Source organism: Falco rusticolus, chromosome 18 (assembly GCF_015220075.1).
Source record: "Falco rusticolus isolate bFalRus1 chromosome 18, bFalRus1.pri, whole genome shotgun sequence".
Classification (NCBI taxonomy): domain Eukaryota; kingdom Metazoa; phylum Chordata; class Aves; order Falconiformes; family Falconidae; genus Falco; species Falco rusticolus.
Window position 1 is genome coordinate 2,251,501 of NC_051204.1, and position 25,139 is coordinate 2,276,639.

The following is a 25,139-nucleotide window of genomic DNA, read 5'->3' on the forward strand; positions in this document are numbered from 1 at the left end:
TAGCCATTTGGGCTGGCCACAGGTCTCGGGCTTTTTTTGCCCAGTTTCCTCCAATTTCAGCAAATTTTGGGGCACAGGAGCAGGACGGTGTTGGGCTGCCATGCCAGCTCCCCTAGCTCTCATTCCTCTGGGTGCCTGGGAACTGAACACTGGCCGGGGCAGGGGCTGAGCCACCTCTTTCTGTCCTGGTGGGAGTTTCAAAACTTAATTCCTTTCAATACCTAAAGGGGCCTTATAAGAAAGATGCGGACAGATTTTTTAGTAGGGCCTGCTGTGATAGGACATGGGGGTAAGGGTTTTGAACTGAAAGAGGGGAGGTGCAGATTAGCTATTAGGAAGAAATTCCTCACTGCGAGGGTGCTGAGGCACCGGCGCAGGTTGCCCAGAGGAGCTGTGGACGCCCCATCCCTGGAAGTGTCCCAGGCCAGGTTGGACGGGGCTTGGAACAACCTGGGCTAGTGGAAGGTGTCCCAGCCCATGGCAGGGGGTTGGACTGGATGATCTTTAAGGTCCCTTCCAACCCAAACCGTTCTGTGAATTTAGGAAAGTTGAGGCAGCTCCACAGCAGCCACAGGCAGTCCTGCATGCGTCCCCTGCTCCGGAGTTTTGCACTCCCCTTCCCTTTGGGGACAGGCAGAGGCACTGCTGGAAGCCACAGATGGGGCTGACCTCTTTCCTGTGGGCTCTGGGATGACCACAGCTGCTGTCCCCACGCCTGCCCTGCTCGGGCTTTGCTGGATTCAGCCCTGTGCTCACCCCCCTGCTCTGCAAGCGCAGCCCCACACAGTGCCAGTGTCTGCAGGAGGCTGGTCCCTTCCACCCCCATGGACCTGAGGCTGGTCCACCAGCCACCCAGCGTGTGGGCACGGGTCAGTGCCCCAACAGGCATCCCAGGGACAGTTCAATGTGACAAGGAGCTCAGGGTCATCAGCACATGAAGCCTGGCAGGGCATGGGGCAGGATGCAGTGGGGGACGTGAGCAGCGTGGTCAAGGGGAGATCGATTCAGGCACGGGCAGGAGCTCAGCCTCTCCGGTGGTGCCTGGGGGGCTGCCAAGGGGAGGAGCGCACAGAGGATTTGTCACTAGTGCCTGACCTTGGAGCAGAAGCCAGAGCGTGTTGTCCCCCAGCCCCTCCTGAGCAGGCACCACTGACCCCCTGTTGTGTTGTTCCCTCGGCTGCCTTGTTCCCTGTGCAATGAATTCTCCCTCTGGTTTGGTCTCAGCTTTTTATTCAGCAAAAAAAAGTGAAGGTACAGCCCCTTTGATATGTCATTAAGGTGGGCAGGAGTACTGAGCCCCTAATGCAAAGTGTGTTTTGGGACACAGGGCTGGCTTTGGTCAGGGATGGTGGGAAAGAACCTGAAGAAAGAGAGCTTTCTTGCAAGCAAAACATTTTTCTGCTTCCACTTCTCTTACCCCACCTGCATTTTTCTTAATTTTTCAGCCTGGCTGAGCAGGGACAGGGACAGGGCTGCACTCAGGACAGCCCTGAGCATCCTCTCTATGCCCAGCCTCCAGTCTTGCGCTGAAGTCCCAAGGCTTTTTGTCAGCCTGGGGTTGGCTCACCTGCCTTGCTCCCCTCTATGAGGGGTTGCACTGGCATCAGCTCAAGGGAAACCATGACTCTGTGGTGCACAGCAAAGCAGCTGCTCCCCAGGCAGCCCCCGACCCCGGTGGGATGGCAGGGTTGCTGGTGAGTGGGGCTGGGATTTGAAGTCCTTGTCTCAACCATCTTGCTGCAGGCTCCTGCTGGGTCAGGTGGAAGGGACGAAGGGATGGGAAAAGGCTGCCAGCCCTGGAGACCATGGCTGTCCGGTGGGGTACGACAGGGTCAGGAGCCGAGGGACAGCCAGGCAGCTGCAAGTTTGCTTTACATTCGTCTTGGGAGCTTTAAAAACAGGAATACAGCATGTATGAGACCAGCATCAGCATCAGCCTTCCCTTCTCTGTCCCAGAAATGCCTCTCCACCTCTGCCAAACACCCCGTCCCCACCAGCCCATCAGCTCCGACGGGCCAGGAGAGCTCAGGGCCACCCCCGCTGTCCTTGGCACAGCCCCACGCACACTGCGATGAGGGGAGCAAACTGAACATCACCCGACCAGCGGCTCAGACCCACCAATCTCCCCCCAAAAGGGCAAGGAAGGCACCATCCTACTGATGGTCCCTAAGCCTGCACACAGGCTCTCCCCTCGCTCTGGGTGCTGGTGCTCCCCCGCCTTGCAGCACCCACAGGTGCCATCCAGCATGGCCAAGGGATGGGGAGATGCTCCACTCTGGGGCCAACTGCTTTGGGGGCAGCTCTGCTCCTGGCGAGAAGATGGTGCAAGCCCACCACCTCACTGTGCTCACCTGCACCAGCAGCAGTTTTGTCTCGATGTCCACGTGCCCCTGAGCTGGCATCACGGGCATCTCAGTGCCGCAGAGCTCCTTGGAGTGCAGGGCCTTGGCGATAACGGTGATGTTCACATTCCCTGTGGAGGTAGACGAGGGACATCACTGTGACACTGCCTCGGGGGCTGGCTCCAGCTCAGAGCCATCCTGGGGAGCCGGGAAGGGGGAGGGTGCAATGTGACTGGGAAACGGAGGGAAGGGGCTGGAGAGTGGAGAAGGGAAAGGGGAGAGGGAGGAAAGGGTCAGGAAAGCAGTGGCAAAGAGGAGTTTTGCAAGTAGCCTCACTGCTGGGGTCTCCTCCTCCCTCCCCAGCCCTTGCCATCCCCTCCATACCCAGGCTGGTGGCTCGCATGCCCCACTGGAAGGTCCTCTCCTCATCTGCGCAGATACAACCACTGTACACCTCGTCTGTGACCGCCGACGCCTCCAGCTCCGCCGACTCTGCCAGCGTCACCTGAACCTGCCAGACCATGGCCACGGCTTCATCAGCCCCCGCCAGACCCCAGACCCAGGACCCCCTCCCCGGCCCCGCTCACCCGCAGGCACTGCCGCAGGTAGTTGAAGACGGTGGCCACGAGGGTGAAGGCTTCATGGCGGACCACAGCGTAGGGCAGCGCCAGCTCCACGAGGAAGGGCTTGAAAGCCACGAGGGTGGTAGCAGGGGCCAGCCCCAAGCCCAGCGGGGATGTGCAGAACATCCCAGCTTCCCACTGGGTGATGGCATCGGGCACCGTCACAGTCACCTCTGCAGAGCCCACCTCCCTGCAGGGTTGTAGAAGATGGGCAGATCTCGCAGGCTGAGTCTGATGGACAGAGCCAGCAGAAGGAGCCTGTCAAGCCCCTTCCTCTAGGTCCTGGGGACCACTGAGGGCCATCACACACTTGGAGATGGGCAGAGGTACCGTCAGTGTTCTTAACTCTTATGGCATCCCCTGCCTACAGGCCAGACTGCCCCAGTCTCTCCTGGGGGAAGTGCTGAGGTCCAAGGGAAGGGGCTGCACATGCCTCAGTGTCATTCCTGGATATATGGACACTGAACTGCAGGTCTGGGTGCTGCACCCAGAGGCAAAGCTGATGCAGCGAGGACAGTCCCTTGGCTTGAGGTCTGCTGGGTCTCCTTACTCACCCCACAGGGACCAGCTCCCACAGCCACGTCCCTAAGAAATCCACCTGCATCCCTGTGTCCTCCATGACACCTGCCTGCTCATCTTCCTCCAGTCCTTCTCCTGCAGACAGGACACAGCCTGAGCACGCTGCCAGCAAGGATGGGAAGAGGCAGGCTGTGCCCACCCAGCCTGCAGCCAGCACGGGGGCTGTCACAGGCTCTCCCCGCTCACCTCGGGGGTATAAAAGGCTTTGGTAGCTTTGAAGTTGGATGTTTGGTGCACAGCCCAGCTGAGCATTGGTGACAGCTTTCAGACTTGCATCCTGAAACATGACACATGAAAGAGAACACCACCGTGCTGAAGCCCAGAGATACTGAAATGCTTTTCCATCCCTCTCTGAAGAAAGGAAGCGACATGTGCTTAAAGCCCCATGCCAGAACAGAGCTCCCAAAGAGCAGGACCCCCCCCCTCCCCCGCCACGCTGCAATGGGAGTGCTGGAGAGGAATGTCTGTGCCAGGGGAACTCTCCTGCTGCACCAGGGAGAGTTGGGAAAGATCAGGTGGATCTGCTCTGCCTGCCCCATTCCCAAACAGCCACCCTGGCCAGCGGGAGACACACAGCCCAAAAAAGCAGGGGGATGCCAGGCCAGTCCGTGCTGATTGCTCCAAGCCCAGATTTGTGATGGGAAGAGCAGAGCTTAGCCCCCTCCCTGTGAAATGCTGTTGTGCCTGGACTGACAGATGCCTCTCACCCAGCTGTCCCCAGCTGGCGAAGCGAGGGGCAGGGCATGTCATCTGAGCGATGTAAGAGCTTGGTACATGAGCGTAGATGTGGGCTGGGTGAGGGACCAGGTGCCCCCAGCACCCTGTGTAAGCCTTGCTGGGAGGAAGAGCAGCGTGAGGGAGGGCTGGAGGGCTCATACCTTAATCAGGGTGTAGGAGCCTGGCTGGATGTCAGGCACTGGTACCGCCCTGCGCCAGAGGCTGTGGAAGCAATCCCTCCAGCGACGCCTGGGCACATCAAAACAGTTAATGGATGGAGCCTGTAGTGCGGGGTACAGATTTGTCTGACAGCGAGGTGTATCACGTTCTTCGACTTGAGGATAGCCATCTTCAGAAAACATTGGGATTAACTTATAGACCTAAACAAACACATGAATTCTGAGGGAGAAAGACACAAAATGCTCCTGGCCCAGCTCTGACCCCTTTTGCCCCCAGCATATTTTGCCCCCATAGCTTCTGCACCTCTGCAGGCAGCACAGTGATGCTGCCCTACAGCCAGCCCCAGCCCTCTGCTGGGACCCATCACTGCCCCATCTCTCTTCTCCCCAAGGGCAGGGGATGCTTCCCACCGCCCGCACCCTGTTTGCAAGATTTCCACCCCAGTGGGCCCTGCAGTGGCTTAGCCCACCCCCGTAGGTGATGCACCATCTGCCCTGCAAAGCCCCAGAACCCGTGGGTGGTGTCAGGGGCTCTCTGGGGGCTCCCAGACACCCGGCATCCATCCTGTAAGGGCAGCTCCCCCAGGGTCCCTACTGTCCTGCTCTAAAATGGGTGACAGTGGCAAGAAACTGCTGTCCCCATGTGCCAGCAGTGAGTCTGGTCTAGCCCAGTGCCAAGGTTACTCCAGACTCACCACACTGGGGTTGACCTTGCCCTGGGCACCAGAGGACCGTGTGCGTTGATCCACAGCGTAGACGGCACAGAGTGACCCTGGGGCAGCCTGCACCTTCAGGCGGAGCTGCGAGCCCACCAGAGCCCTCTGCTCCGAGAAGGACAGATTCACCTGGAGAGAGAGAGGAAGCCTTTGGGATAAGGGAGAGGGTGGCTGTCCCAGGGAGAGCTTCTGTGCCACAGCCTGACCCCAAATCCCAGTGGAGGATGGAGAGTGAGGACCACGATCAAAGCCAGGAGGTGGTTTGCAGCAACAACAGGAATGGGCAAGGAAGAACAACGCCCCCCCCCCCCCCAAAAAAAAAGGCGAGCCTGGGACCAGACGGTTGCAGGGGATGAGGAAAGCCTCTGCTGAAGAGCAAGGTGCAGTGCCCACATCTCCCACTGAGCCCGGCAACAACTCCCCCAGCTCCAGCACCCTCCGCTCACCTTGTTGGGGAAGCACTTGGCCACGCTGAGCTCGGTGCTGTCAGCCACCATCTCCCCGTTGGGCAGCACCACGTAGCCCAGCACCTTGGCCGTGGGTGCCAGCTCGGGGCCGATGGGCAGCTCCAGGGAGAAGGAGCCTCTCAGCCCTGCGCCGTGGGAAGGGAGGTGACATGAGGAGCAGGCAGGGAGAGCAAAGCCTGCACAGCCCATCCGCGCCTCAGGACCTACCAGCCTCTGCAGGCAGCTCTTTCCTGAGGAAGGTAACAATGGTCCACTTGGCCAGGACCTGCAGAGGAGGAGATGGGAACAATGAAACTGATGCTGAGCGGGGAACCAGCACAAACAGATGAGGGGAGGCTGTGGAGGATGCTCAGGGAGAGACTATTAGACCCACAATGTGCAGGAGGGATGGAAATGGTGCCCCAAGACCTGACAGCTCCAGGATCCATCCCTGAGCGCTGAACTCAAGAATGCCTGCCCAGGGTTGGCTGGAAATGGCTTCTGCTGTAGCTTAACCCCAACCACAACCAGCCTCATTCCACTCCCTGAGCTCTGCCCTTCGTGCAGTCTCCCATCTCTCCCCAGGAGAAGGCTCACCAGGAAGACCACATCCAGATTCTGCAGCTTCATCCCCATGACCTTCTCGTCGAACAAATAATCCACCCCGAGCTGCTGGGGCTGGCCGCAGGGCAGCTTCTTTCCCACCCTGTGGATCTTTAGGAAACTTTGGCTGTCCGAAGAGGAGGGATACAGGTAGCGAGAGACACTTTGGTAACGGAGATAATTCTGGCCTTCATCTGTCTTGGGTGCAGCCTGACGGGGGGTGGGAGGGGAAATGGAGGCTCTTAATGGCAAAGACCAGCTCAGCAGCAGAGCACAGGAGGGGTGGAAAGTCACTCTGCTGCTGTGACTGTGACATCCCTGCAGGAACATGCCAAGAAACACAGTCCAGCTGGACTCAGCACCCAAAAAATAGAGCTGTGTGCCATCAAGGGGCTTGTCCAAGGGACACTCAAAGGGGCAGCCAGCAGATGGCCGGAGGTGGCAAGCATGGCTAAGCAGCACGTGTGGGCAGATGAAAAAGCATCCCACAGCTCTCTGATCTCGTGCCCAGATGGTGAAGGTAGAAAGGATTCTGAAATTTGGCAGTGAAGTATGAAAATGGTAAAGGCAGAGAGAAGGAATTAGAGCAAGAACTGGCAGAATGCATCAAAAGTGAGAGCAGCCCCTTTTCCCAGCACAGGAGGAGCAGGGAGGGTGCCAGGGTCTGCAGGGTCTGACAGGCAACCACGGTGTTAAACAGGGCTAATAAACATGTGGAGCTCTTTACCATAGGATGCTGTGGGTGCTAAAGGACCAAGTAGGGTCAAGGGGAGGCTGGAAGATTTTGTGTAAGAAAACCTTTGTGATCTTTACTAAATCCAGGATGCCTAACAGGGCGTGGGGCACTTACGTGCAGGGAGACCTCGCCATTCCAGCCAGAGGTGTCCAGCTCGAAGGAGGCTCTCCCCGATCCATCCATGGGCAGGGTTTTTGTTTGCCGTTTTAGTCCAGTATCAACCACAAGCAGGAACTCCTTCTCCTTCAGGGCAGAGCTGTTGGTTCTCTTCAGCAACATCTGCACTGGCAGGGAAAGGGAGATGCTCCAGGCTGGGCTGCAGTCGTGGGGCAGAGGGCAGGGGTGGGCGAGCAGGGCTGGGGTCAGCAGGAGAAGGACTGGGTGCAGCAGGGAGCAGGGGAGCCCTGCAGGGTGCCCCCCCCCTCCCCCATTACCGTCCCGGTGTAGGGGATGCCTGGCTTGTAGAATTTATCGTGGTTTTCAAAGGTGATCGTGGCCATTTCATCCACAATTACACAGCTTCTGGTCACTGTGCGCCACATCCCTGCAGAGAGGAGGGGGAGGCGAAAGAGGCACTCAGCAACTTGTCATTGCGATTCCCCCCAGGAAAGATGGGTCAGAGTGTCTCTGACATGCAGCATTACAGGTTTGCTCCCTACTGCTGGCTTTGCAAGTGGCCACACACAAAAAAGCCCACCCTGTCCTCTTGCAGGCAGTGGTTAGGGGCAAGTCTGCACAGTGCAAAACCACACTCGTTGGGCAACAAATGCAAATCCCAGTGCTTAGGCGTGATGGGAGCTGTAGTGTGAGCGGGGCCACACTCAGCCGAGATCTGTGTGCTGCCAAAATACCAAGCTTTACCCCAAAATGCCCCTCTTAATGGCTGCAAGCAAACAGAAGAGGCCTCTCACAGCTGCACTGCGCTGAAATTGGGCTTTTTATTTGACCCTAAGGATGCGTCTAACAAGCCCTCCCAGGCACAGCACAATTATTTGTAACTAGATTCAAGTCAGAAAGCCCCAGTATGAAAAATAATTACCCCGGTAGCTCTCCAGGCACTAATCAAGCACACTAACTAGGCTCAGGAAGGCAGAGAGTGGGGAAGGAGATGTGGATGATGGAGGGATACCTAGGGGTGGGCTGTTGGAAGGGGAAGAAACTCCTGATCTGCCTTCAGGACCTAAGGGATTGCTCCGTCAGTCAGGAGTAGAGGAAAAATGGCAGCAAAGAAAGTAAGGGCACAGAGCAGCTGCTGCTTGTGGATGGGAAGGACAGAGACCCTGGGGACATGTGGTAGCTGTGCCACATCCTCCAGGTGTCACCAGCCCAGGGCAGTGCTCACCGGTCCCCTCCTCCAGCAGCGTTGCAGAGGCATAGAGCCGACTCCTATGGAAGCTGGTCAGGCTGAAGGAAGCCGCCGGCACCTCAGCGGAGAAGCAGCCATCCCTCCCCATCTGAAGGAAAGAATCACCCTGTGGCTGGGCCCTTGAGCGTCGCCTGCTGTCACCCTTGGGCTCCCAGCTGCTGCGAGCCCTGCTGCTGCTGCATCCCTCCATCCTGTCCTGCCACCCTTGGATCCTGCGAACTTGCCGCCCTGGGGCTGGTACTGTGCTCTGCCGTGCAGCTGGCTGTCCCGTTCCTGCCCATCCTGGCCTGAGGACCACCCCGAGCCCCTGCTCCACTCCTCTGTGCCCTTTGGGATGACTCCGGGTTTTCAGCACTGCCACGTGAGAGCTGAATCACCTGGCAATGCCCGATCGATGCACCCAGCCATCAACAGCCCAAGCACCACAAGATGAGGAAACATTTCCAGGGCCACCAGCCAAGTGCCTTCTCCCTTTCCTGCTGCCCTCACCTGGCCCCTAAACTCAACACAGTTCCTCAAAGATCCCTTCAGGGAAATATCATCTTCACGGGACCGGCACAGCCTGGCTTCAGCTCTTCCCCGGAAAGTTCTCCCGGACGGGTACCTGTCAGGAAGGGGAGCAGATGGGACGGCTGTTTGGGGGAGCATCGTCCCGGGAGCATCCAGCTTTCCTGTGAGGCTGCTCTCCCACTCACCGCCCACAAATGTCCAGTTGGGTCTTCTCGTCCTTCACCACCACGCAGGGCAGCCGGATCAGCACTTCAAAGTGGGGTGGCCCTGTGGGGAGACCAGCAGCGAATGGGACTGTGCCCATCTCTTCTTTTGGGAGTTTCTTGCCATCCCATACAATGGCTCCCCGAACACTCCGTGCGGAGCCCAGCCTTCATCCCCACGCACCGTCGTCCTTCACGCTGAAGGAGTGCTGCTTGCCCTCCACCTTGATGGTGTATGTGCCCAGGGCTGGCTCCGCAGCCAGCGGGAAGGACAGTTCTACGATGCCCTGCCGTGGGCTCACCCCCCGCCACTGCGCCACGATCTTCCTCCTGGGATCCTGCAAACAGGGACACGGAGCTGACGGGGCTGAAGATCGGCTGCGTGGCAGTGTGGGTTGATAATCTCAAGGATCAAGTCACCCTGCGTATCCTCACCCGAAGCAGAGGTTTTGCCCTGCCATCACGCTCAGAGTGGCATCGCCTCTCCAGAAGGAAAATGCCCACCCTGGGGATGTATCAGCTGAGCTCCATCCTGGCTACACTAGCTGGAGCTGGCAGGGAGATGCTCCAGCCTGTACTGGGAGCTCAGGAGGTTCCCCAGGTTGGGTTGAAGTCTCTGTGGCAATAGCCACTGCTGTCTCCGTCCATGTAGCCTGCCCCTTAGCAGCACCTCCGCAGAGGACCCCCTGTTTGGCGGGCAGACGGTGAGCTGACCCCGAGTGGGCTGGAGATGTGGATGAGGAACCCAAGCCTTTTTCCCTGCCCCTTGTAACTTCTCTCAGCACCCACAGCGGGCATGTCCCCATCCCTACTCCTTGTCCCCACAGCAGCTCCTTGTCCCCAGCATCACACACGTGCTGTGGCCCTTTGCTCCATGCAGGGGAGCCGACATGCTGGCACAGGGTAACGACTCACCTTCATGACCACCAACGGGAGCTGCAAAGAAAGAGGGGAGCAGCATTTAGCACGATGAGAGCACGGGACGCTGAGCTCGTAGCTGAGCCGGGGGCTGAGCCTGTGGGATCTGGCTCGGCCCCTGCAGAGCTGGTTGCTGGGCTGGGGGCTCAGAGCTGCGGTCACTGCCTGGCTCCCGCTGCCCTCTCCAAGCAGCAGGGTGCGAGGCTGCGTTGTGCAAACAGCATTAGTTGTGCGATGGGGCCTGGCAGCACTGTGTAGCACCGGGAGTCTGGAACCGGTGGGTGTTACAGTGGTGCATAAAAGCTACGCAGGAGGGAAGAGGGGGAAAGGGAACAGCTCATCTGTGCCAGTGCCAAAAGCGAAGGGCTGTACCCTGGGCACGCAGGCTGGGCAGAGCTGTACCCCTCCTGCCGCCCGTCCCTTCAGTGTTTGGGGGATTCCCTCCCTGTGGGGACGCTGACGGCTGTGCCACTGCTGCCACCGAGGCTTGGGCACACGGGGATCCCGTTGCCTCCGCATCCCCCCCGCACCCCGATCCCATCTCACCTTCCTGTTGCTGGGAATGAAGTTTTGATCCAAACGGACAATTCGAAACTTCACTGGAGGGAGCAAAGGTGGGAGCAGGAGTGAGTGCTTAGGGCTCAGGACCCAAACCTGGCAACCCCATCCCAAGAGCCAGCAAGCTCTCCCAGCAGCTCCTGCCCCTTACCAGTTTGTCCAGGCTTGTAGACGTCCCTGTCTGTCTGCACCAAGGTCCCCAGCTCCAGGGTTTTCACCAGTACTTTCTTCTGCTCAGACACCTGCAGGGAACCTCCCTGGATGGAGACGTGAAGATGCGCAACCTCATAGATGCTTGCAGGAGGGGTAGAAACCTGCCGCAGGGGAAACCAGAAATGGTTGCAAAGCCTTTATGTTGGATGCCAATGAGACAGTACACCCGGCCCCCATCGTCACCACCCCGTGGCCCCATGAAGGCACCAGGGAACTGGTGTGCATGGGAAGATGAGGCAGATACAGCCAAAAAAGTCTCTGTGCACACCCATGTCCCTCCACTCTTCACCTCACCCGTTGCTCATCCAGGATGGACCCCACGTCCCCTCCCAGTTACCCCAGGCCCCTCTGGCAGCAGGTGGGGGATGGATACCCCTTCCCAAGGTCCTCAGCCCTGTTGTGGGGCCATGACTCACGTTGGAGAAGCGGGGCCAGTTCAGCTGGAGGATATCGCTGCCCTGCTTCTCCAGGGTGATGTTGGGGACTCTGAGGCTGCTGGCCAGGTGGAGCGTCACCTGCACGGGCTCGTCCAGGTCCATGAGGTGGATGTGCACTTTGCCAGTGTATGGATAGTACAGCATGGAGGGGAAGAACACCATGTAGTGCCTGGTGGAGGAGACACCTCAGTAGTGGGGGAGAGCAGGGAGCCCTGCCAGATCGCAGTGCTCCCTTCCAGATTCTCAAGGCAGAAGGCACGTGGGGTTTTTTCCATCCCATGGATGCTCTCCGCAGGGCTATGCCACCCAGCCCTGCCCCATCTACCCAGGGAAGCTGGCGAGCGCACGGAGCAGAGCAGAGCCCCCTTTGCCTAAACACCTTAGGGAAGAGCCGAGGGGTCAATCAAGAGCGGAGGGAGGAAAGGCTCTGCTCACCCACTGGCTTCTGTGTGAGGTTGCACCTCCACCAAAACAGCCCAGAGACACCAACCCCTGGCACAAAGTCCTCTGTGGGGCCAACCACCACCCCGAGCATTCCCACCCGGACCAGCAACCACAGTCACAGCAAGGATTATCGCAGCGCTGAGACCGACCCCGCTCCCTGCAGGCACAGACAGGGCTTACGGCTTTGCAGATGCTCCAGCTGTGAAGTACAGGACAAAAAACAGCAGGCAGGGCAGAGCTGCCACAGACCCCATGCTTGGAAGACCAGTGGAAGCAAGGTGGTCCCAGAGCCCCGTGTGCTGAGTTTTCTTCTTGTCTTCAAGCCTTCACCTCCCGACTGGCAGCAAGCAAAAGCCAGCAAGGTCTCTGGCTGGGACCCAGCCAGCCAACCAGGACAATGTTTAACCACCAGACCCAATGTTTGCTGGGTTCAAGGTTCTAGGCACCCAAAGCACACCCATGGTGGTGGGCACACTGCAGGACTGCTGAGCCAGCTCGGAGCTGACAGAGCTGCCACACAGACCCCCGGCAGCAAGGCAGGCAATAAAGAGGCTTTCTGCAAAATTAAATTCTTCACGTGCACACTGCCCTTGACCATCTCCATGTGGCAGTTCCCGATCCGGTGAGCTGTTACTCATGGGAAGTCTCTTTTTTTATTTGCTCATGTTTTCGCCTGGTGATATCTGTCTGGGCAGACAATTGCCACGGGTTTGCAGGATTTCCTCCTGTAATGAGCCAGCCGCTGCCTAGAGTGGGAACGATGCCAAACCAACACTGCACCCTTGTTTGGCCACAGTTTGCACATCTTATTGGAAAGACGGGAGGTGAAGCCTGCCCACCCTGCTGCCAGCACTGGGACAGCCACATGCTGCGTTTCTCCCTGCCCTACTGTCACTCTGCGGTGGCTGTGACAGGAGCTGCTCGGCTGGGAAGGAGCCAGCAGATGCCTAGAGCTCTGCCCAGCTGCAGGGAACGGGCCAGGGGAGATGGTGGCTGGTGGATGAGTCTGGTTGTGCCATGGTCTGGTGGCCATGAGGAGGTCCCTCCTGCTCCAGGTGGGCATAATCCAGGCACCTCTTCCCTCTGAGGGTTTTGGGTTGTAACGGATGCTCTTCCTGTGCACTTACTGCTTGTCCCCAAGGCAAGGAGAGGTCTACTTGGGACCTAGTCCACCCCAGTGTAACTCTCACTCTGCCACATGCTCCTCACACCACCCAGCGCTGCACCCCACGGAGAAGCTGTGGTGTCCACAGGGATGCTCCACCTGCAGTGATGCAGGCACCCCACATGGCTGTAAGGAGATGGATCCCCCTCCCAACTCCCCCCTCGGCACCCGAGGCGCAGGCAGGACTCCGTGCACGCGCAGCATCAGGTATGCACTGTTTAATCTTGCACCCTTGTCTCATAGTTCAGCCTCAAGGATGCTGTTCCCCCTTGACCTCCTGCCCCTGCCAGGCCTCACTCTGTGCTCTGGACCCCTCCCCAGAGCTGGCTGCAGCTGAACAGCATTGCCAGCTTGCAGGAGCCTCTGGAAGAAGCAACCCAGCAAGCCCATGGGTGAACCCCACCGCGTGTCACACCATCAGGGGTGGGAAAGGGAGCGGGAAACCCCCCAGCCCAGCCTGGCACATCTCTCCCCCCTACCCAGTGTGCAGGCAGGAGCCACCCGGGCACACGGGGCTCGTTACCCAGGGCCAGACACAGCGTCAGGTTTGGGGGAGACAGTTAATGCCCTGGGGAGGGAATGCACAGCCACAGAAAGGGGTTTCTGGGGGCACCTTGCACTCTTTCGGGGTGCTGCTTGGTCCCCCTCCTGCACTGCTCTGCTTCCCCTTGCACCGAGGCACCATCCCGCTCTTGCAGGCTGCCGGGGCAGTGGCAGGTCTGGCAGACACATCCACAGGGGACAAGGGGACAACATGCCTCAACCTCTGGCTGTGTCACCTCCCTTATTTCCCCGAGGGGTTCAGTCCCTCTACCTAATTACTGGCCCTGGTTGTGTCCTCCTTGCACTGCGGGCTACCCTGTCCCCTGCCAGCATGGGCCCCAGCGCAGCGTAGGAACGGAGGCTGCTCAGCACCCTGGTCCACACAGCGATCTGCAGACAACTCGGCAAGGGCATCAGCCATGACCTGACGGACAGTCTCTGTCAGTCTGGGGACATCCTTTGGGCTCAGGCCACAGGTTTCTACCTTGGGGAAGATTCGGATGGTGCACGTCCCTGGAGAGAGAAGGAAAAGGCCAGGGATGCTGTTAGATGAACCCACCAGCAACCAGGTCTTCCCACCAACATCCTCCAGCACCAGCTGCCTCCCCATGCCTCAGTGTCCCACAAAGAGACCTTCAAGCCCACATGCCTCATCCCCACCAACAGCTCTGCTTTCCAGCAATGGGGCTTCTTGCCCATCACTTACCAGACGTGAATTTCTTATCCTTGGAGCTGAAGAAGTCCCAGTATGGGGAAATCACAATGGGGAAAATGGGAACCTATAGGACACAGAGGGTCAGGGGAGTCCTCCATACAGACCCACTTCCCAAGTGGGACTCTAGCTCCTGTGTGCCCCAGGCTTCAGCAGGTCCCCGTCCCCTCCCTGGGTCCTGCACAGCAGGGTGCCTGTCCCTGGGGACTCCAGAACCCAAAAGATGCTGATGTCTCCCACCCCACTGCCTCAGGGTGCGTGCCCACCCCACTTTGTCAAGGGCAAGTGGAAAGGATGGCCTTACCTGAGCCTGCACAGCCAAGTGGAAAGCCCCACGCTTGAAGGGCAGCATGGATTTTTCCTGGTTCCTGGTGCCTTCAGGGAAAATCCACACTCGGAGCTGCACGGGATGGGGAGAGACGTGAGCATGGACCCCAACCAGAGCACCCTGGGACCTGCTGTGTCAGTCCTCCCCACACCCCCCTTCCCCCATCAGTGTTTTCTCCCTGACTTCCCCCGCTGCCCGCCCTCACATTTTCACGCCGCATGGTCTTGGCCGTCTGGGCGATGACATCAATTGCATCTTCTCTTTTGTGGCGGTCGATGAAGATGATGCCACTGAGCCAGCAGGCCCACCCCACGGTGCCCATGTACATGAGCTCCTTCTTGGCGATGGGCACACAGCGGTCAGGAATGACCTCCACCATGCCTGGAGGATGGATGGGAAAGGAAATGATCCGTCCCTGCCCAGTGGCACCCAGAACCAACAAGCCCTGTGGCTGTAGTCACCTGGCATCATCTTCCATTGTCCCAGCCCTCCCTCTCTGTCGCACACCCATAGCCCTGAGCTCCTGTCCCACCAGCTCTTCTGGCTTATGCCTACCACACCACCCTGTACAGATACTGGTGCTGTTCTCGGTGGGAACCCCAGGATGAGCCTGGTCCACCCCTGCAGCACCCCAAAGGCTGCTCATGCAGTGATGAGCCCCCCCCCCTCCCCCCCCCCTTTCCCTTGCACGTACCCATGAGGTCAAGGGAAGCTTGGTGGTTGCAAACTATCACATAGGGCTCCTTGATGTTCAGATGCTCAGAGCCCCACACCTGTATCTTGATGCCGTAAAACCATTTCAGGGGCAGGATGGCAGCACACAGGAGCCTAGGGCACAAGAACACACGTAGGGAGCGGGTTGACACAGGGGGAGGCTGCTTGATATTTTCCAGCTCCTCACCATCACACAGGGAGCAAGATGCAAGGAGCAAATAGTGTGTCCCAAGGTGGATCTGTGCTCGGTCTCTGATGCTTCGCTTTTCTAAGCGGGTTTGTAGCCTGTATAGCTCAGAGCTAACCTTGTAACCATCCCTAAGGCAAAAGCAGCTACTACTTCAGTAGTAGAGAGTCTTCATTGGAGCTTCTCTTGAAGAAGAGCAGCCAGCACAAGCTGGTGGGAGGAAAAAATACATCAGGCTTTTTGATCTCCAGGGATGATGGGGAAGCAAGAAGAGAAGGGATGGGATGTCTGCCTGCAGCCAAGCTGCAAATCATCACATTCCACTGAGGAAACTGGCCTCTGGCTGGGTGAGCCTCACGCTGAGGCTGCCCCATGCACAGCTGGCTTGGTGCATGCAGGCTGGAAACCCAGACAATGGGCTCACAGATACCTAAAGCCAGAGAGACTGGATTGCACAAGAGAGGTGCTGAGCTGTAGGTAGACGAGCGCTGGACAAGCAGAGGAACAGTCTTGAAACAGCTCTACAGGGATGCTGATGTCTTCAGGGACTGTCCCTGCAGGCACCAAGCTCTGTGCTGCAGTTGGAGGGGGAAAAGAGCAGGGAAGGGAAAACCAATGCTCATTCGAGGAAATCACAAAGAAAAACTTCACTGGACCTGCACCGTCAGGAAGAGGTGGAGGTTTCATCCAGGCAGATGGAAGAGGGAACAAGAAAGAGCAGTGTCACCATCCAGGGAGGGTTGGACAGGAAAGGTAACATCAGGATGGCAGCGATGATGAAGGGTGACACTCAGTATGAGAATAACGAGAGGAATGGAGGGAGGATGGAGCAACGGGGATTGCAGCACACAGAGTGGCAGTAAAAGGCTGGTATGCTTTCAGGATTGAAATCAGGCACTCTCCAACCCACAGCATGAAGAGTGCCCGTGCCAGGGTCCACACATCTGGCAGCAATTGGTCCCAGGGAGCCCACAGGGGACAGGGCAGGGGATGGGGCTGTCAGCAAGCGCTCAGCACCAGGTAGGGATGAGAAGTTTGGGAGGAGAAAGCAGAGGCAGGCACAGAGGGATAAGGAGGCACGATGCTTGAGGGTCCACTGTATCAGAAGACCACCCATCCCTTGGGAGATGCAGGCTCAGAGATCACTGCATCTGCAGAGAAGCAAAACACTGGTGGCAATGCCCCAAAGCAAGGACTAATGACAGGAATGTGCTCCAAGCCGGAGGCTTTGCGATTTGGAGGCTGAGGAGGAGAGGGTGTGCTGCTCCAGCGGAGGATGGCTGCAAGGTGTCGGTGGGATAAGATAAGGCAGCGTGAGTCACTGCTGCATCACCCCAGGTATTGCCACTAAGCCGGAAACATTTGCGCCAGGGCTCGGAGCACCTCCGGGCACGTGTGCGTGCACAGCGTTTCTGCACAGGAAGGATGAGGGAGAGAGGCTACACAACAGCCTAATAACATCAACCCCCTGACCACACTCCTGCCTGGGGCCTACAATCCATCAGCACGAATACGTGATGGCTCAAGCTCAGCAAATGCCACAAGCTCAGACATTTTTCACTCTGACATAATTATATCTCTTCTGGTATGCTATCATGCCCAGGAATCCAGTAACAAGATTGCAACACCCTTCAAAGCAACTAGACCTTCCTCTCATGTTGCACGGAGATGTTATCCCAGTACTGCCACCACCCCCGAGCACAGCTGACAGCACCAGCACACGACTCACCAGAACATGACTGCCCCATGCCCTGCAGCTGATGGCACCGCTGCATCCCCAAATCCCTCTGCCAAAGCGCAGTCCCCAGGCTCCTACTGGGCAAGAACTGCCGGGGAGACGGTGATGGGTGTGCATCTGCATCCTGCTAATGGTTGTACCTCCAGCCTTTGCCAAACCCCCCTATCACTCACCCAGCCAATGACCCCAACATTGCAATGGCCAAGAACAATCCCTTTTACGTTACTTCAGCCTCCAGGAACCACTAGTTCTGACCCAGATGGCCACCTCCATCGTGGCATAACCTTCCCTGGGCATGGCCAGCACCTCTTCACCGTACCACAACATGTAGATGCACCCTTCATTGGCACACGGACATGACCACAGCCCTCACTGTGGCCCCAGGGCTCAGCCACCAGTCATAACGCAGCTGTGGGTATGTCCAGCCCAGGAGAGAGCGTGTGTCCACAAGACCACATCAGCTCCTCCATCACAGCCAAGCCCCAACCATCTCCACTCCAGAGGCACGCCCCCAAGCTGTACTCACTTCATGTTCTCCACGGAGCGTCCCCGAAGAGCTGCAAAGGGGGACAGGATGGTGGCCATGGCCACAACCCAGCAGTTGAAGAAGACCACCTTGCAGTAGTAGTGGAAAGTGGCATTGTACCGATAAAGCAGCAGGGCTGCCAAGGGGAGGAGGAGCAGCAACCCATGGAGCAGGACCTCCATCATGCTGTCCTGGCAGGAGGATGCTGGGGAGCTCAGCCCACGTCCCCAGGAGCAGGGCGAGTGGAGCAGGGGGTGCTGAGGAGCATGGCAGATGAATCAGGTGTATCAGCAGAGCAGTGCGTGGGTGTTTGGGGCTGGTCCAGGGGAAGGTGCTGTGTGTGTCTCACCCCGTACAGCGGCTGGAGGCTGGACTGGCTCAGGTGGGAGGCAGGCTACCCCACTAAGGGTGGAGAGTGATGGTGAGTCAACGCCGGGGACCCTGGAACACCCAAGGTATTACCTGCTGATAAGTGCCCACCTAGGCTGTTAAAAGCCATTGCAGTGCCTTGGGAAATCCCCAACTGCAGAGCATCTCGTTGCAATGCGATCTGTTGCCCACAAAGGCGCCCATGCTCTGGGCACCTCTCCTGGCCACAGGGACCCCAACCCCAGGAAAGGGGGAACCTCAGCTGGTAGGAACAGCAGGAGCTAGTTCTGGTCCCTGCCCATCACTCTGGCACATCCTGTTGCAGCTCCCTGTTGGTACCATGGCTCATCCCCAGACCTCACCCTGCAGAGTATCAGATTATTAGAAAATATCTCCCTGCTGTTCCCTCCCGGGTCTGCAACAGGCACGTGGTACCGGTGCTCCCCCCTTCTTGGGCTGCAGGACCCCCTCTGCCCTTCCCCTCCCGAGCCCTAGCATCTGTCACCAAGGTCCCAGCAATGCCACAGAGGTCTGAGCCCCGCCACCCCCCCTCCCACTGCCACCCTGGGCTGAAGGAGATGTCAGCCCTCGCCCCAGTTGGCAGTCAGGGGCTGCATTGCGTTAGGTGTTTACATAGGTGCAATTAGCACGCACAGGGCTGTAATTAGGCTCTCTTTCTGCTCTGTTGCTTTCGCACTGCACACGCCGGGTCCCCGCCAACCCTGCGGAAACCCTGGCCTTGATTTTAACTGCTTGTCATTGCAGAGATAACTCTGGCCTGGTCTCACCCACCAGCAGCATCTCCCAGCCTGGCTGTCCCATGTCCCAAGCCCTGCCAGGGACACCCACACGATGCTGCCCAGACCCCTTGGCTCGTCTCCGACCCCTGGGGCAGGAGGCTGTGAGCAGAGGGCTCCGCTCATACCTTCCCATCACAACCTACCAGAGCTCTGGGGCAAAGAGACCTATTTACCACGCTGGGGAGAGCCACCACATCACCTGGGTCTACCCCAGCGGCCCTGCCCCTCATCTGACACCACCCCACACCTCCCTTGCTCCGTTCCCCTCCATGCCCATGGCTGCTTTTCCCACCCACACCCACCCCATCCCTGCTGACATGGGTGCACACGGATGCCTTCAGGCTCCCAGCTGTATGATGCTTTCCGTGCTGCCAGCTGGTGGGTGCCACAGTCCAGTCACTGTGACCCACAGAGGGCTCCAGGGGTTACTTCCACCGTGGGTGTTGCAATCCCCGTTGCCTCACCCTCCCATTGCTCTCATTATTCTCATATTCATCCTAAGATTGGGCCATATCTTGAGCTCACCCTTCCTGTCCACCCCATCACCAGGTGACTCCTCTCTTTCTTCCCTTTCTGTCTATATAGATGTGGAAACCTTCGTGCACCAGCCTGGTGCCCATCAGACGAAGCTGTGCTTTTGGATCATCTCCATCCCTTCTGCCCAGCCAGTCCCATAGCCTGCCGGGCTGCTCCCAGCTGCAGACATGCCTTCACGATGCAGCCCAACACGGCTCTTCTGCTCCACATTTGGGAGCTTCTCCTCCAGCTGCAGCAGGAGCCAGGCTGAGGTTTGCTGCAGGGGAAGATCTACCTGTGCCAGAGCGCAGCTCAGTCCTGGGCTCCGGGAGGATAAACCCTCCTTTCCACTGGGACCCCAGAGGGGAGGCAGGGCAGTCCTTGTGCCCAGGGGGAGCAGAAGGAGGGAATTTAAAGTGCAAGTGCCTGAGCACCATCTTTCCACGTGCTCTGTGCTCCAGATGACCCACCAGCCCCAAAGTCTCCTGCTAGGACCTCTGCTCTTAAGGCAAAGCCTCCTGACAACTGGCCTGTAAACCAACCAGGGTCAGAGCAGAGCCATCACCCCTCAGTGGGGCTGGGGAGGTAGCTGACACAGGGGAAAGCTTCCAGCACCCAAAACACATCTGCTCCCACTTCCCCCTTCTTTCTGAAGAGCAGAGGGGATGCCAAACCCTGAGGAACTCCATGCTTCCCCGACTGCATCCCCACCAGGAGCAAGCTACAGGCCAGATCCAGCCATCCGATGACTGTGCTCACCAGGAGCATTCCACTCTGCTTCCCAGCAACCACCAGCAGCTCCCCATATTGCACCAGCACCCACATCAGGCACTGATATACCCTCCCACCAGGTGCAAGAGTCTCACCCACCCCTCACCCTCCCAGCTTGGAGGCAGCCCTGTGTTTAGGCACAAAGCCAGCATTCTGGGTAATTACAGATGCTTAATTAATGACAGCAGGGCACTTTCTTAACAAAGCAAATTAATTACAGGCGACGTGCTGCATTGAGATCTGAAGGGACTAATGAAGACCAGGACCACCTGGCCCTCCCCAGCCACAGGGACACAGCTCAGCCCTGCCCCAGAGTCCTCACGGTGCTTGGCAGAGATACGTTGTCCAGCTGGGATTGGGATGTCACCACTAACCTGCTGGGGATAAGCCCTCTGCAGAGCATGGAGATAAAGCCTGCCCCTGTTTGGGGTCACGCTGTTACCTGGGGTTTGGTGACAGGCTTTGTGACACCCCCTGCTTGAGGGTGGCTCATGGGGAGGAAGCCAACATGCCGAGCAAAATCATTTTGCTCGGCACATTGTCTTCTTCCTCATGAGCCACCTTGAAACTATAGGTATCACGGAGCACCCATGCTCAGCACCTGCAGGATCTTCTGGGGTCAAAGGCTGGGACGTGGAGGAGAAACCATCTTGGGAAGCACGGAGCTCACAGCCTCTCCTCCAGCATGTTGTAGTACTCTGTGGGGAGAAAGGGAGAGCTGGAGGATGTGCAAGGGCCACCCCTGGGATCTGATGGATAAAGGGAGCTGGGAGGGCTCAGCCTTTGATTGGGGGCTGCCTGGTTGACGCATGCTTAAAAAATGCATCGATGCGGTGCTTAGGGACGTGGTTTAGCGATGGACTTGGCAACGCTGGGTTAATGGTTGGACTTGATGATCTTGAAGGTCTTTTTCAACCTAAAAGATTCTATGCTTGAGGGCAAGACATCCCTCGCTGAGGGACAAGGGGAGAACGTGTCCTTACCTGATGCTGGTAGGACACTGGGTCCCACGGTCCCCGTGGCACTGGGGGGTGGAGGAGGGGGCACTGCACGGCTGGAGAGGAGCAAAGACAGGAGTCAGTGCTAGCCCTAGCATTACACCAGGGACCACAGGGACACGCACGCAGCCCTGCTCCAGGTGGCACAGAGCTTGTTACTCACGGCTCCCCATCCTCAGCTAATGAGCCTGTGCCCGGGTACCGCAGGGCCACCGGCCTCTGATCCTGCATCAGGACCGGCCATGCCAGGATGGGAGCGGGACCAGGGCAGGGGATGTAGTGATGGTGAAAAACCACAGTCTCCTCTTCCTCTCCGGTCTGCAAAGGCACCACCATCTCCTGCAGGGAGGAACAAAAGGCAGAGCTGTGCCGGGTGCCTTTCAGCAGCTGTCTCCCTGGGGCACTGCTCCCCAAAGCACCAGGGAGGGAGCTCCCACGGAGCTGTGCTTGGCTGCGATGCCGCTGGCACTGCGCGGCTCTCCCAGGGTCCAGCTGGGTGGCCTCGACCCCACACAAAGCCCCACGGTCAGACAGCGTGGGAACACGGCCGTGGGGGACGCGAGGAGGTGGCAGCCCCACAGATGGGACCTCAGAACGCTGCTGGGAAGAGCCTGTTTGATCCAGCCGCTGAGACACAGCAGGCAGGGTCCAGTCTTGGCCAGCATGGTGAACTGGTGGGCGCTGGGTGGGCAGCCTGGGAGGGTGCTTGCCTGGAGCTGCCAGCTGGCAGTGAGCAAGGCAGCTGCCCGCAGCCCAGCTCTTGCCCCCGCTGAGAAAGCGGCATTTTTTCCCCCCGTGGAGATGAAATGTTGAATGTTATTTTGGTTCAAGATGGACTTTGAAATGAAAGCCCTTGCAGAGCCATCCTGCCTAATAGTGCTCAGCCTTGCTGCTCGGCTGCCGCAGCCCAGCACTGCACCCTGCCTGCGCCGCACACGCACGGAGGGTCCTGGCGCTTCCCAGCTGGGCTAAACCACCTCCGAGCAGCCTGGATGTGACCTGTGCTGGCAGAGCTGGGGGTTGAACCAGCACAAAGAGCTCCAAGGGGCTGCAGAGCCTGGACTGAGCTGGGCTGAGACCACCCAGTTTCTGCATAAGTGAGACAGGGTCATCCCGTGCTCATGAGCAGCCCTGGAAAGGTCCCTTTGCCCACCTCTTTGGTCCTATGGTCCCTTTGCCGATCCAGCATCCCTGACCCTTACCTGGGCAGCAGCTGGGGATGGCCCAAACCCGAAGGACGTCAATGCCGATACAGCCAGGTTGTTCATCACCACCTGGTGCATTTGGGAGTTTTGAATCATCATCAACTCGATTAAATCTGCCAGGGTAAGGGGCTCTGCGTCAGAGAGAGATCAGAGCAAGGGCACACGAAACACAGCCATGGGATGAGTGCCTGGGATGGGGTGGCACCAAGGTTTGTCCCTGTGCCCAAGCAGTGGGAGCTAAGCCAGACTTCCCCCACCCCAATTTGGAAGGCCCATGTGGCATTTAAAAATTATTTTGCTTGGATAAAGCTTTAAAATAGCCATATTTCAGCCTTTTCTTCTTTGCAAATGTGATTAAACATCTGGTCTGGCTTGCTGAAGGCTGCTCACAAAAGGTGATTAGTGGTGCTGGAGGCATCAGACTTTCCACCCATTCGGAGGAGAAATGCTCTGGTCCTGGCAGCGCTCAGCGGCTTGGCAAGCCTCTGCCTTGGCACCAGGCAGCAGAGCCGGTGTCCTCGGGGTGTCACCGCACGGGGAGCATGCCAGGGTCAGCTCTGCTTTGTCCCACATCACGCACGGGGAGCTGGGAAGCCCCCAAAGGAGGAAGGAGCTGGGGCTGGGCTGTGGGGGGTGCTGACCCCATCTCCATTCCCAGAAGCCAGCATCTATGGAGTGGGGTCCAGGAGAGGAGCTGGCTGGGGAAGCTCAGTGCCTCCCCAGCCCCTGCCTGGCTCTGCACAGGGGGGCTGGGACCCAGAGCAGCTGTATACATACAGGTCAGTGTCCCAGCCCCCTTGGCTGGATGCCGAAGCCACAGGGCCGCTGCTGAGGACAATCCAACTGCAGAGGAAGCACAGCATCTGGCTCTGCACCCCCATTAAAACATCCTCATTTGCCACAGGCTTGAAATTCCCCTGCAAAATGTCTGCAAACCTGCTGGAGGGGCTGCCTCTGAGATCCTGCTGGCTTTGTGCATGAGACCTCTGAGCCCCTGTTAGCTGCAGCCTGGGTACAAAAGGGTTTGGGCATCCCCGTGCCCCATGTGCCAGATCCCAAAATGCTTTCATAGCTGCAGGGACAGGCTCCCAGGGCACCCAGGAGGCAGCTGGCTCTCCAGTGAGGAGCACTACAGCACAGCCCGGGAGGTGGCCGGAGCCACAAGAAGGCAGTGGGCCAGCAGCCAGGCATTGAGCCGGGAGGAGGAAGCATGCAAAGGTCTGGCAGCTCCTCATGGAGCCCACCCATCCTGCTGGAAGGGCAGCTAGCCCCCACCGCAGGGCTGCGAGGGGCCAGGCTGGGGTCTCCATTTTCTTTCCACATCGATTTCCAGCATGCCCTTTCCTCCATGTATTTTTAAAGACGGCTCAGCCTTCCACCCTCTCCACAACACTGCACAGCTTCACCCTTGGCAGGTCCCAGGGACCAAAAGCCTCCGTGTCTCTGCTTGTCCACTCCCCCAGTCCAGGCTGATGGACCCTGGGTTGCACCAGGTTGGACAAAGCCCCTGTAGACGCTGGTCTTTGCTGCTGCCTGCACCTCCCACAGGCTCTGGGGCTAGCATGTGTCCCACTCCGGTCCCACCTAGCACAGGCAAATTGCCTGTATCACCCTGCCTTTCCCTGGTGATGCTCCCTACAGCCACGTGAAATGGGGTTTGGGAGAACAAAGAGAGGTGGATTTATAAAAACAGCCAAAAAACATTCCCTGGGAGCATCCTGGTGTGGCCAAAGCTGGCTTTAAGGTTAGTAAAATCACCGAAAGTCACATCCCATGGGACAAAGCAGGCATCGAAGCATGGTGTGGCCAGCCCTGCGAGGCTGCAGAGGGTAGGCACAGCCCCCCCACCTGCCTCTTATCCTGAAAAGGCTGGGGAAAAAGAAGAGGATGGAGATAAGCTGGTTTTAACGCTGACCTCTACGATGTCTACCGTCACGCACCTCCCCGGACATGTGGGGGTCCAGTGGCAGGGGCCAGGCAGGTCCCAGGAAGCTGCTGGAGGATCATCACTGGCTGCTGGGGCACCGGTATGGCTCCATGGGAAGATCGCTTGGGTTGGAGCTGAAAGGCAGGAGGGGAAGGAAAACCCCAGAAATCTCCCACTCTTGTTTAATTTAGTGCCCTGTTACTGCAGCAGCCAGGGAGGAGAGGGGACAGGAGCTGGGCAGGGAGGAGAGCAGTGCTGGCCCCGGGGGAGCAGGGATGAGAGCCAAGGAGTTGGGGGGTGGCTTGCACTGACCCCCATCCTTGCAGGGGTGCAGCCCCGTGAGCCTGGCTGAATTGTACGCCTGGCGGGTCCCCACCTCTGGGGACATGTCCCTGTGCAGAAGCCACCCTCCCAGGACCCCGGGGTCTGCAGGGAGCAGGGAAGCATTTTGCAAAGAGCAGCTTTGCTGCCCCAGACCCCAGTGCCCATTCAAAACCCCAACCCAGCCCCACTCTCCTCCCACCCCACCCCACTTTCTCCACCCCACTCTCATGAGCCCCGACTATTCCATAAATCCAGAGACAGAACCACTCCCCAGGGCTTACGCTGTGCGGGATGACGTAGGTCCCTACCGGGGGGTCCCCCCAGACCCCATGGGGGTCCCTTGCTGCCCCCACCTCCATGGCTCAGGCAGGTGCGCGGGCGATGGGGCGAGCAGAGCAGCAGCAGGGCTCGTTGCTATAGCTGCTGGGGCCAAACAAACCGCTCCTTGGAGCGTTCCCAGGCTGGTTTTCCCTGCGGTGTATCCCCAGGATAAGCCTCCCCCTGCAAAAGGCTGTGGAGCAGGGATGGCTTGTGTGTGTGTCCCGTCCCACCCCTCGATGGTATTTCTGAGCCTTCAGGACCACCTTCCCCCAGGGAAACAAGCTGAGAGTTAGAGGATGCAAGTTTAGCTGAGCTCTGCTACTGGTCCCAGTTGCAGGGGAGATCTGGTCCCAGTGCTGGGGCTGCTCAGCCCCACTGGTAGCATCTCACAGCTTGTGGCATTGT

At 58.4% G+C, this 25,139-nt stretch overlaps 3 protein-coding genes and 1 long non-coding RNA gene across 4 annotated transcripts; 1 reads left to right on the forward strand and 3 right to left on the reverse strand.

The window, feature by feature from the left end:
• Positions 1 to 1,213: 1,213 nt before the first annotated feature.
• On the reverse strand, positions 1,214 to 11,946 carry LOC119158920 (alpha-2-macroglobulin-like protein 1). The gene is made up of 22 exons (XM_037411394.1): positions 11,771 to 11,946; positions 11,126 to 11,315; positions 10,648 to 10,810; positions 10,485 to 10,537; positions 9,936 to 9,956; positions 9,205 to 9,358; positions 9,003 to 9,084; positions 8,797 to 8,911; positions 8,284 to 8,395; positions 7,376 to 7,485; positions 7,056 to 7,220; positions 6,200 to 6,415; positions 5,831 to 5,888; positions 5,603 to 5,748; positions 5,136 to 5,285; positions 4,423 to 4,641; positions 3,731 to 3,821; positions 3,520 to 3,619; positions 2,930 to 3,155; positions 2,727 to 2,853; positions 2,352 to 2,473; positions 1,214 to 1,889 (listed from the first exon to the last, which is right to left on the reverse strand). Exons 1-22 carry the CDS (start codon positions 11,842 to 11,844, stop codon positions 1,872 to 1,874), a joined length of 2,712 nt encoding a protein of 903 aa, XP_037267291.1. The 5' UTR covers positions 11,845 to 11,946; the 3' UTR covers positions 1,214 to 1,871.
• A 115-nt stretch (positions 11,947 to 12,061) lies between these two features.
• LOC119158926 lies at positions 12,062 to 20,936 on the forward strand. Its single transcript, XR_005108008.1, has 3 exons — positions 12,062 to 12,212; positions 12,809 to 12,962; positions 19,258 to 20,936. It is a non-coding gene; the product is annotated as an uncharacterized LOC119158926 (long non-coding RNA).
• Positions 13,036 to 17,738, reverse strand: LOC119158924 (1-acyl-sn-glycerol-3-phosphate acyltransferase alpha-like). The gene is made up of 6 exons (XM_037411400.1): positions 17,504 to 17,738; positions 15,033 to 15,166; positions 14,544 to 14,719; positions 14,315 to 14,410; positions 14,005 to 14,077; positions 13,036 to 13,811 (listed from the first exon to the last, which is right to left on the reverse strand). Exons 1-6 carry the CDS (start codon positions 17,686 to 17,688, stop codon positions 13,570 to 13,572), a joined length of 906 nt encoding a protein of 301 aa, XP_037267297.1. The 5' UTR covers positions 17,689 to 17,738; the 3' UTR covers positions 13,036 to 13,569.
• Positions 20,547 to 24,804, reverse strand: PRR29 (proline rich 29). The gene is made up of 6 exons (XM_037411401.1): positions 24,695 to 24,804; positions 24,103 to 24,223; positions 22,160 to 22,293; positions 21,121 to 21,296; positions 20,943 to 21,013; positions 20,547 to 20,657 (listed from the first exon to the last, which is right to left on the reverse strand). Exons 1-6 carry the CDS (start codon positions 24,770 to 24,772, stop codon positions 20,626 to 20,628), a joined length of 612 nt encoding a protein of 203 aa, XP_037267298.1. The 5' UTR covers positions 24,773 to 24,804; the 3' UTR covers positions 20,547 to 20,625.
• Positions 24,805 to 25,139: the final 335 nt, after the last annotated feature.

Coding starts and splice junctions, on each gene's coding strand:
- PRR29 (XM_037411401.1), bottom strand. CDS start 24,772: ATGGAGGTGGGGGCAGCAAGGGACCCCCATGGGGTCTGGGGGGACCCC. Junction 24,224..24,694: donor CCTACGTCATCCCGCACAGC/GTAAGCCCTGGG, acceptor CCTGCCTTTCAG/CTCCAACCCAAGCGATCTTC. Junction 20,658..20,942: donor CAGTGTCCTACCAGCATCAG/GTAAGGACACGT, acceptor TTCTCCCCACAG/AGTACTACAACATGCTGGAG.
- LOC119158924 (XM_037411400.1), bottom strand. CDS start 17,688: ATGATGGAGGTCCTGCTCCATGGGTTGCTGCTCCTCCTCCCCTTGGCA. Junction 14,411..14,543: donor AGACCATGCGGCGTGAAAAT/GTGAGGGCGGGC, acceptor CATCCCGTGCAG/CTCCGAGTGTGGATTTTCCC. Junction 13,812..14,004: donor GGATAAGAAATTCACGTCTG/GTAAGTGATGGG, acceptor TTCTCTCTCCAG/GGACGTGCACCATCCGAATC.
- LOC119158920 (XM_037411394.1), bottom strand. CDS start 11,844: ATGGGGTCTGTGGCAGCTCTGCCCTGCCTGCTGTTTTTTGTCCTGTAC. Junction 11,316..11,770: donor GCTGGAGCATCTGCAAAGCC/GTAAGCCCTGTC, acceptor CTCCTCCACCAG/GCACTACATGGTGTTCTTCC. Junction 7,486..8,283: donor GCTGCTGGAGGAGGGGACCG/GTGAGCACTGCC, acceptor TCCTCTCTGCAG/GGATGTGGCGCACAGTGACC.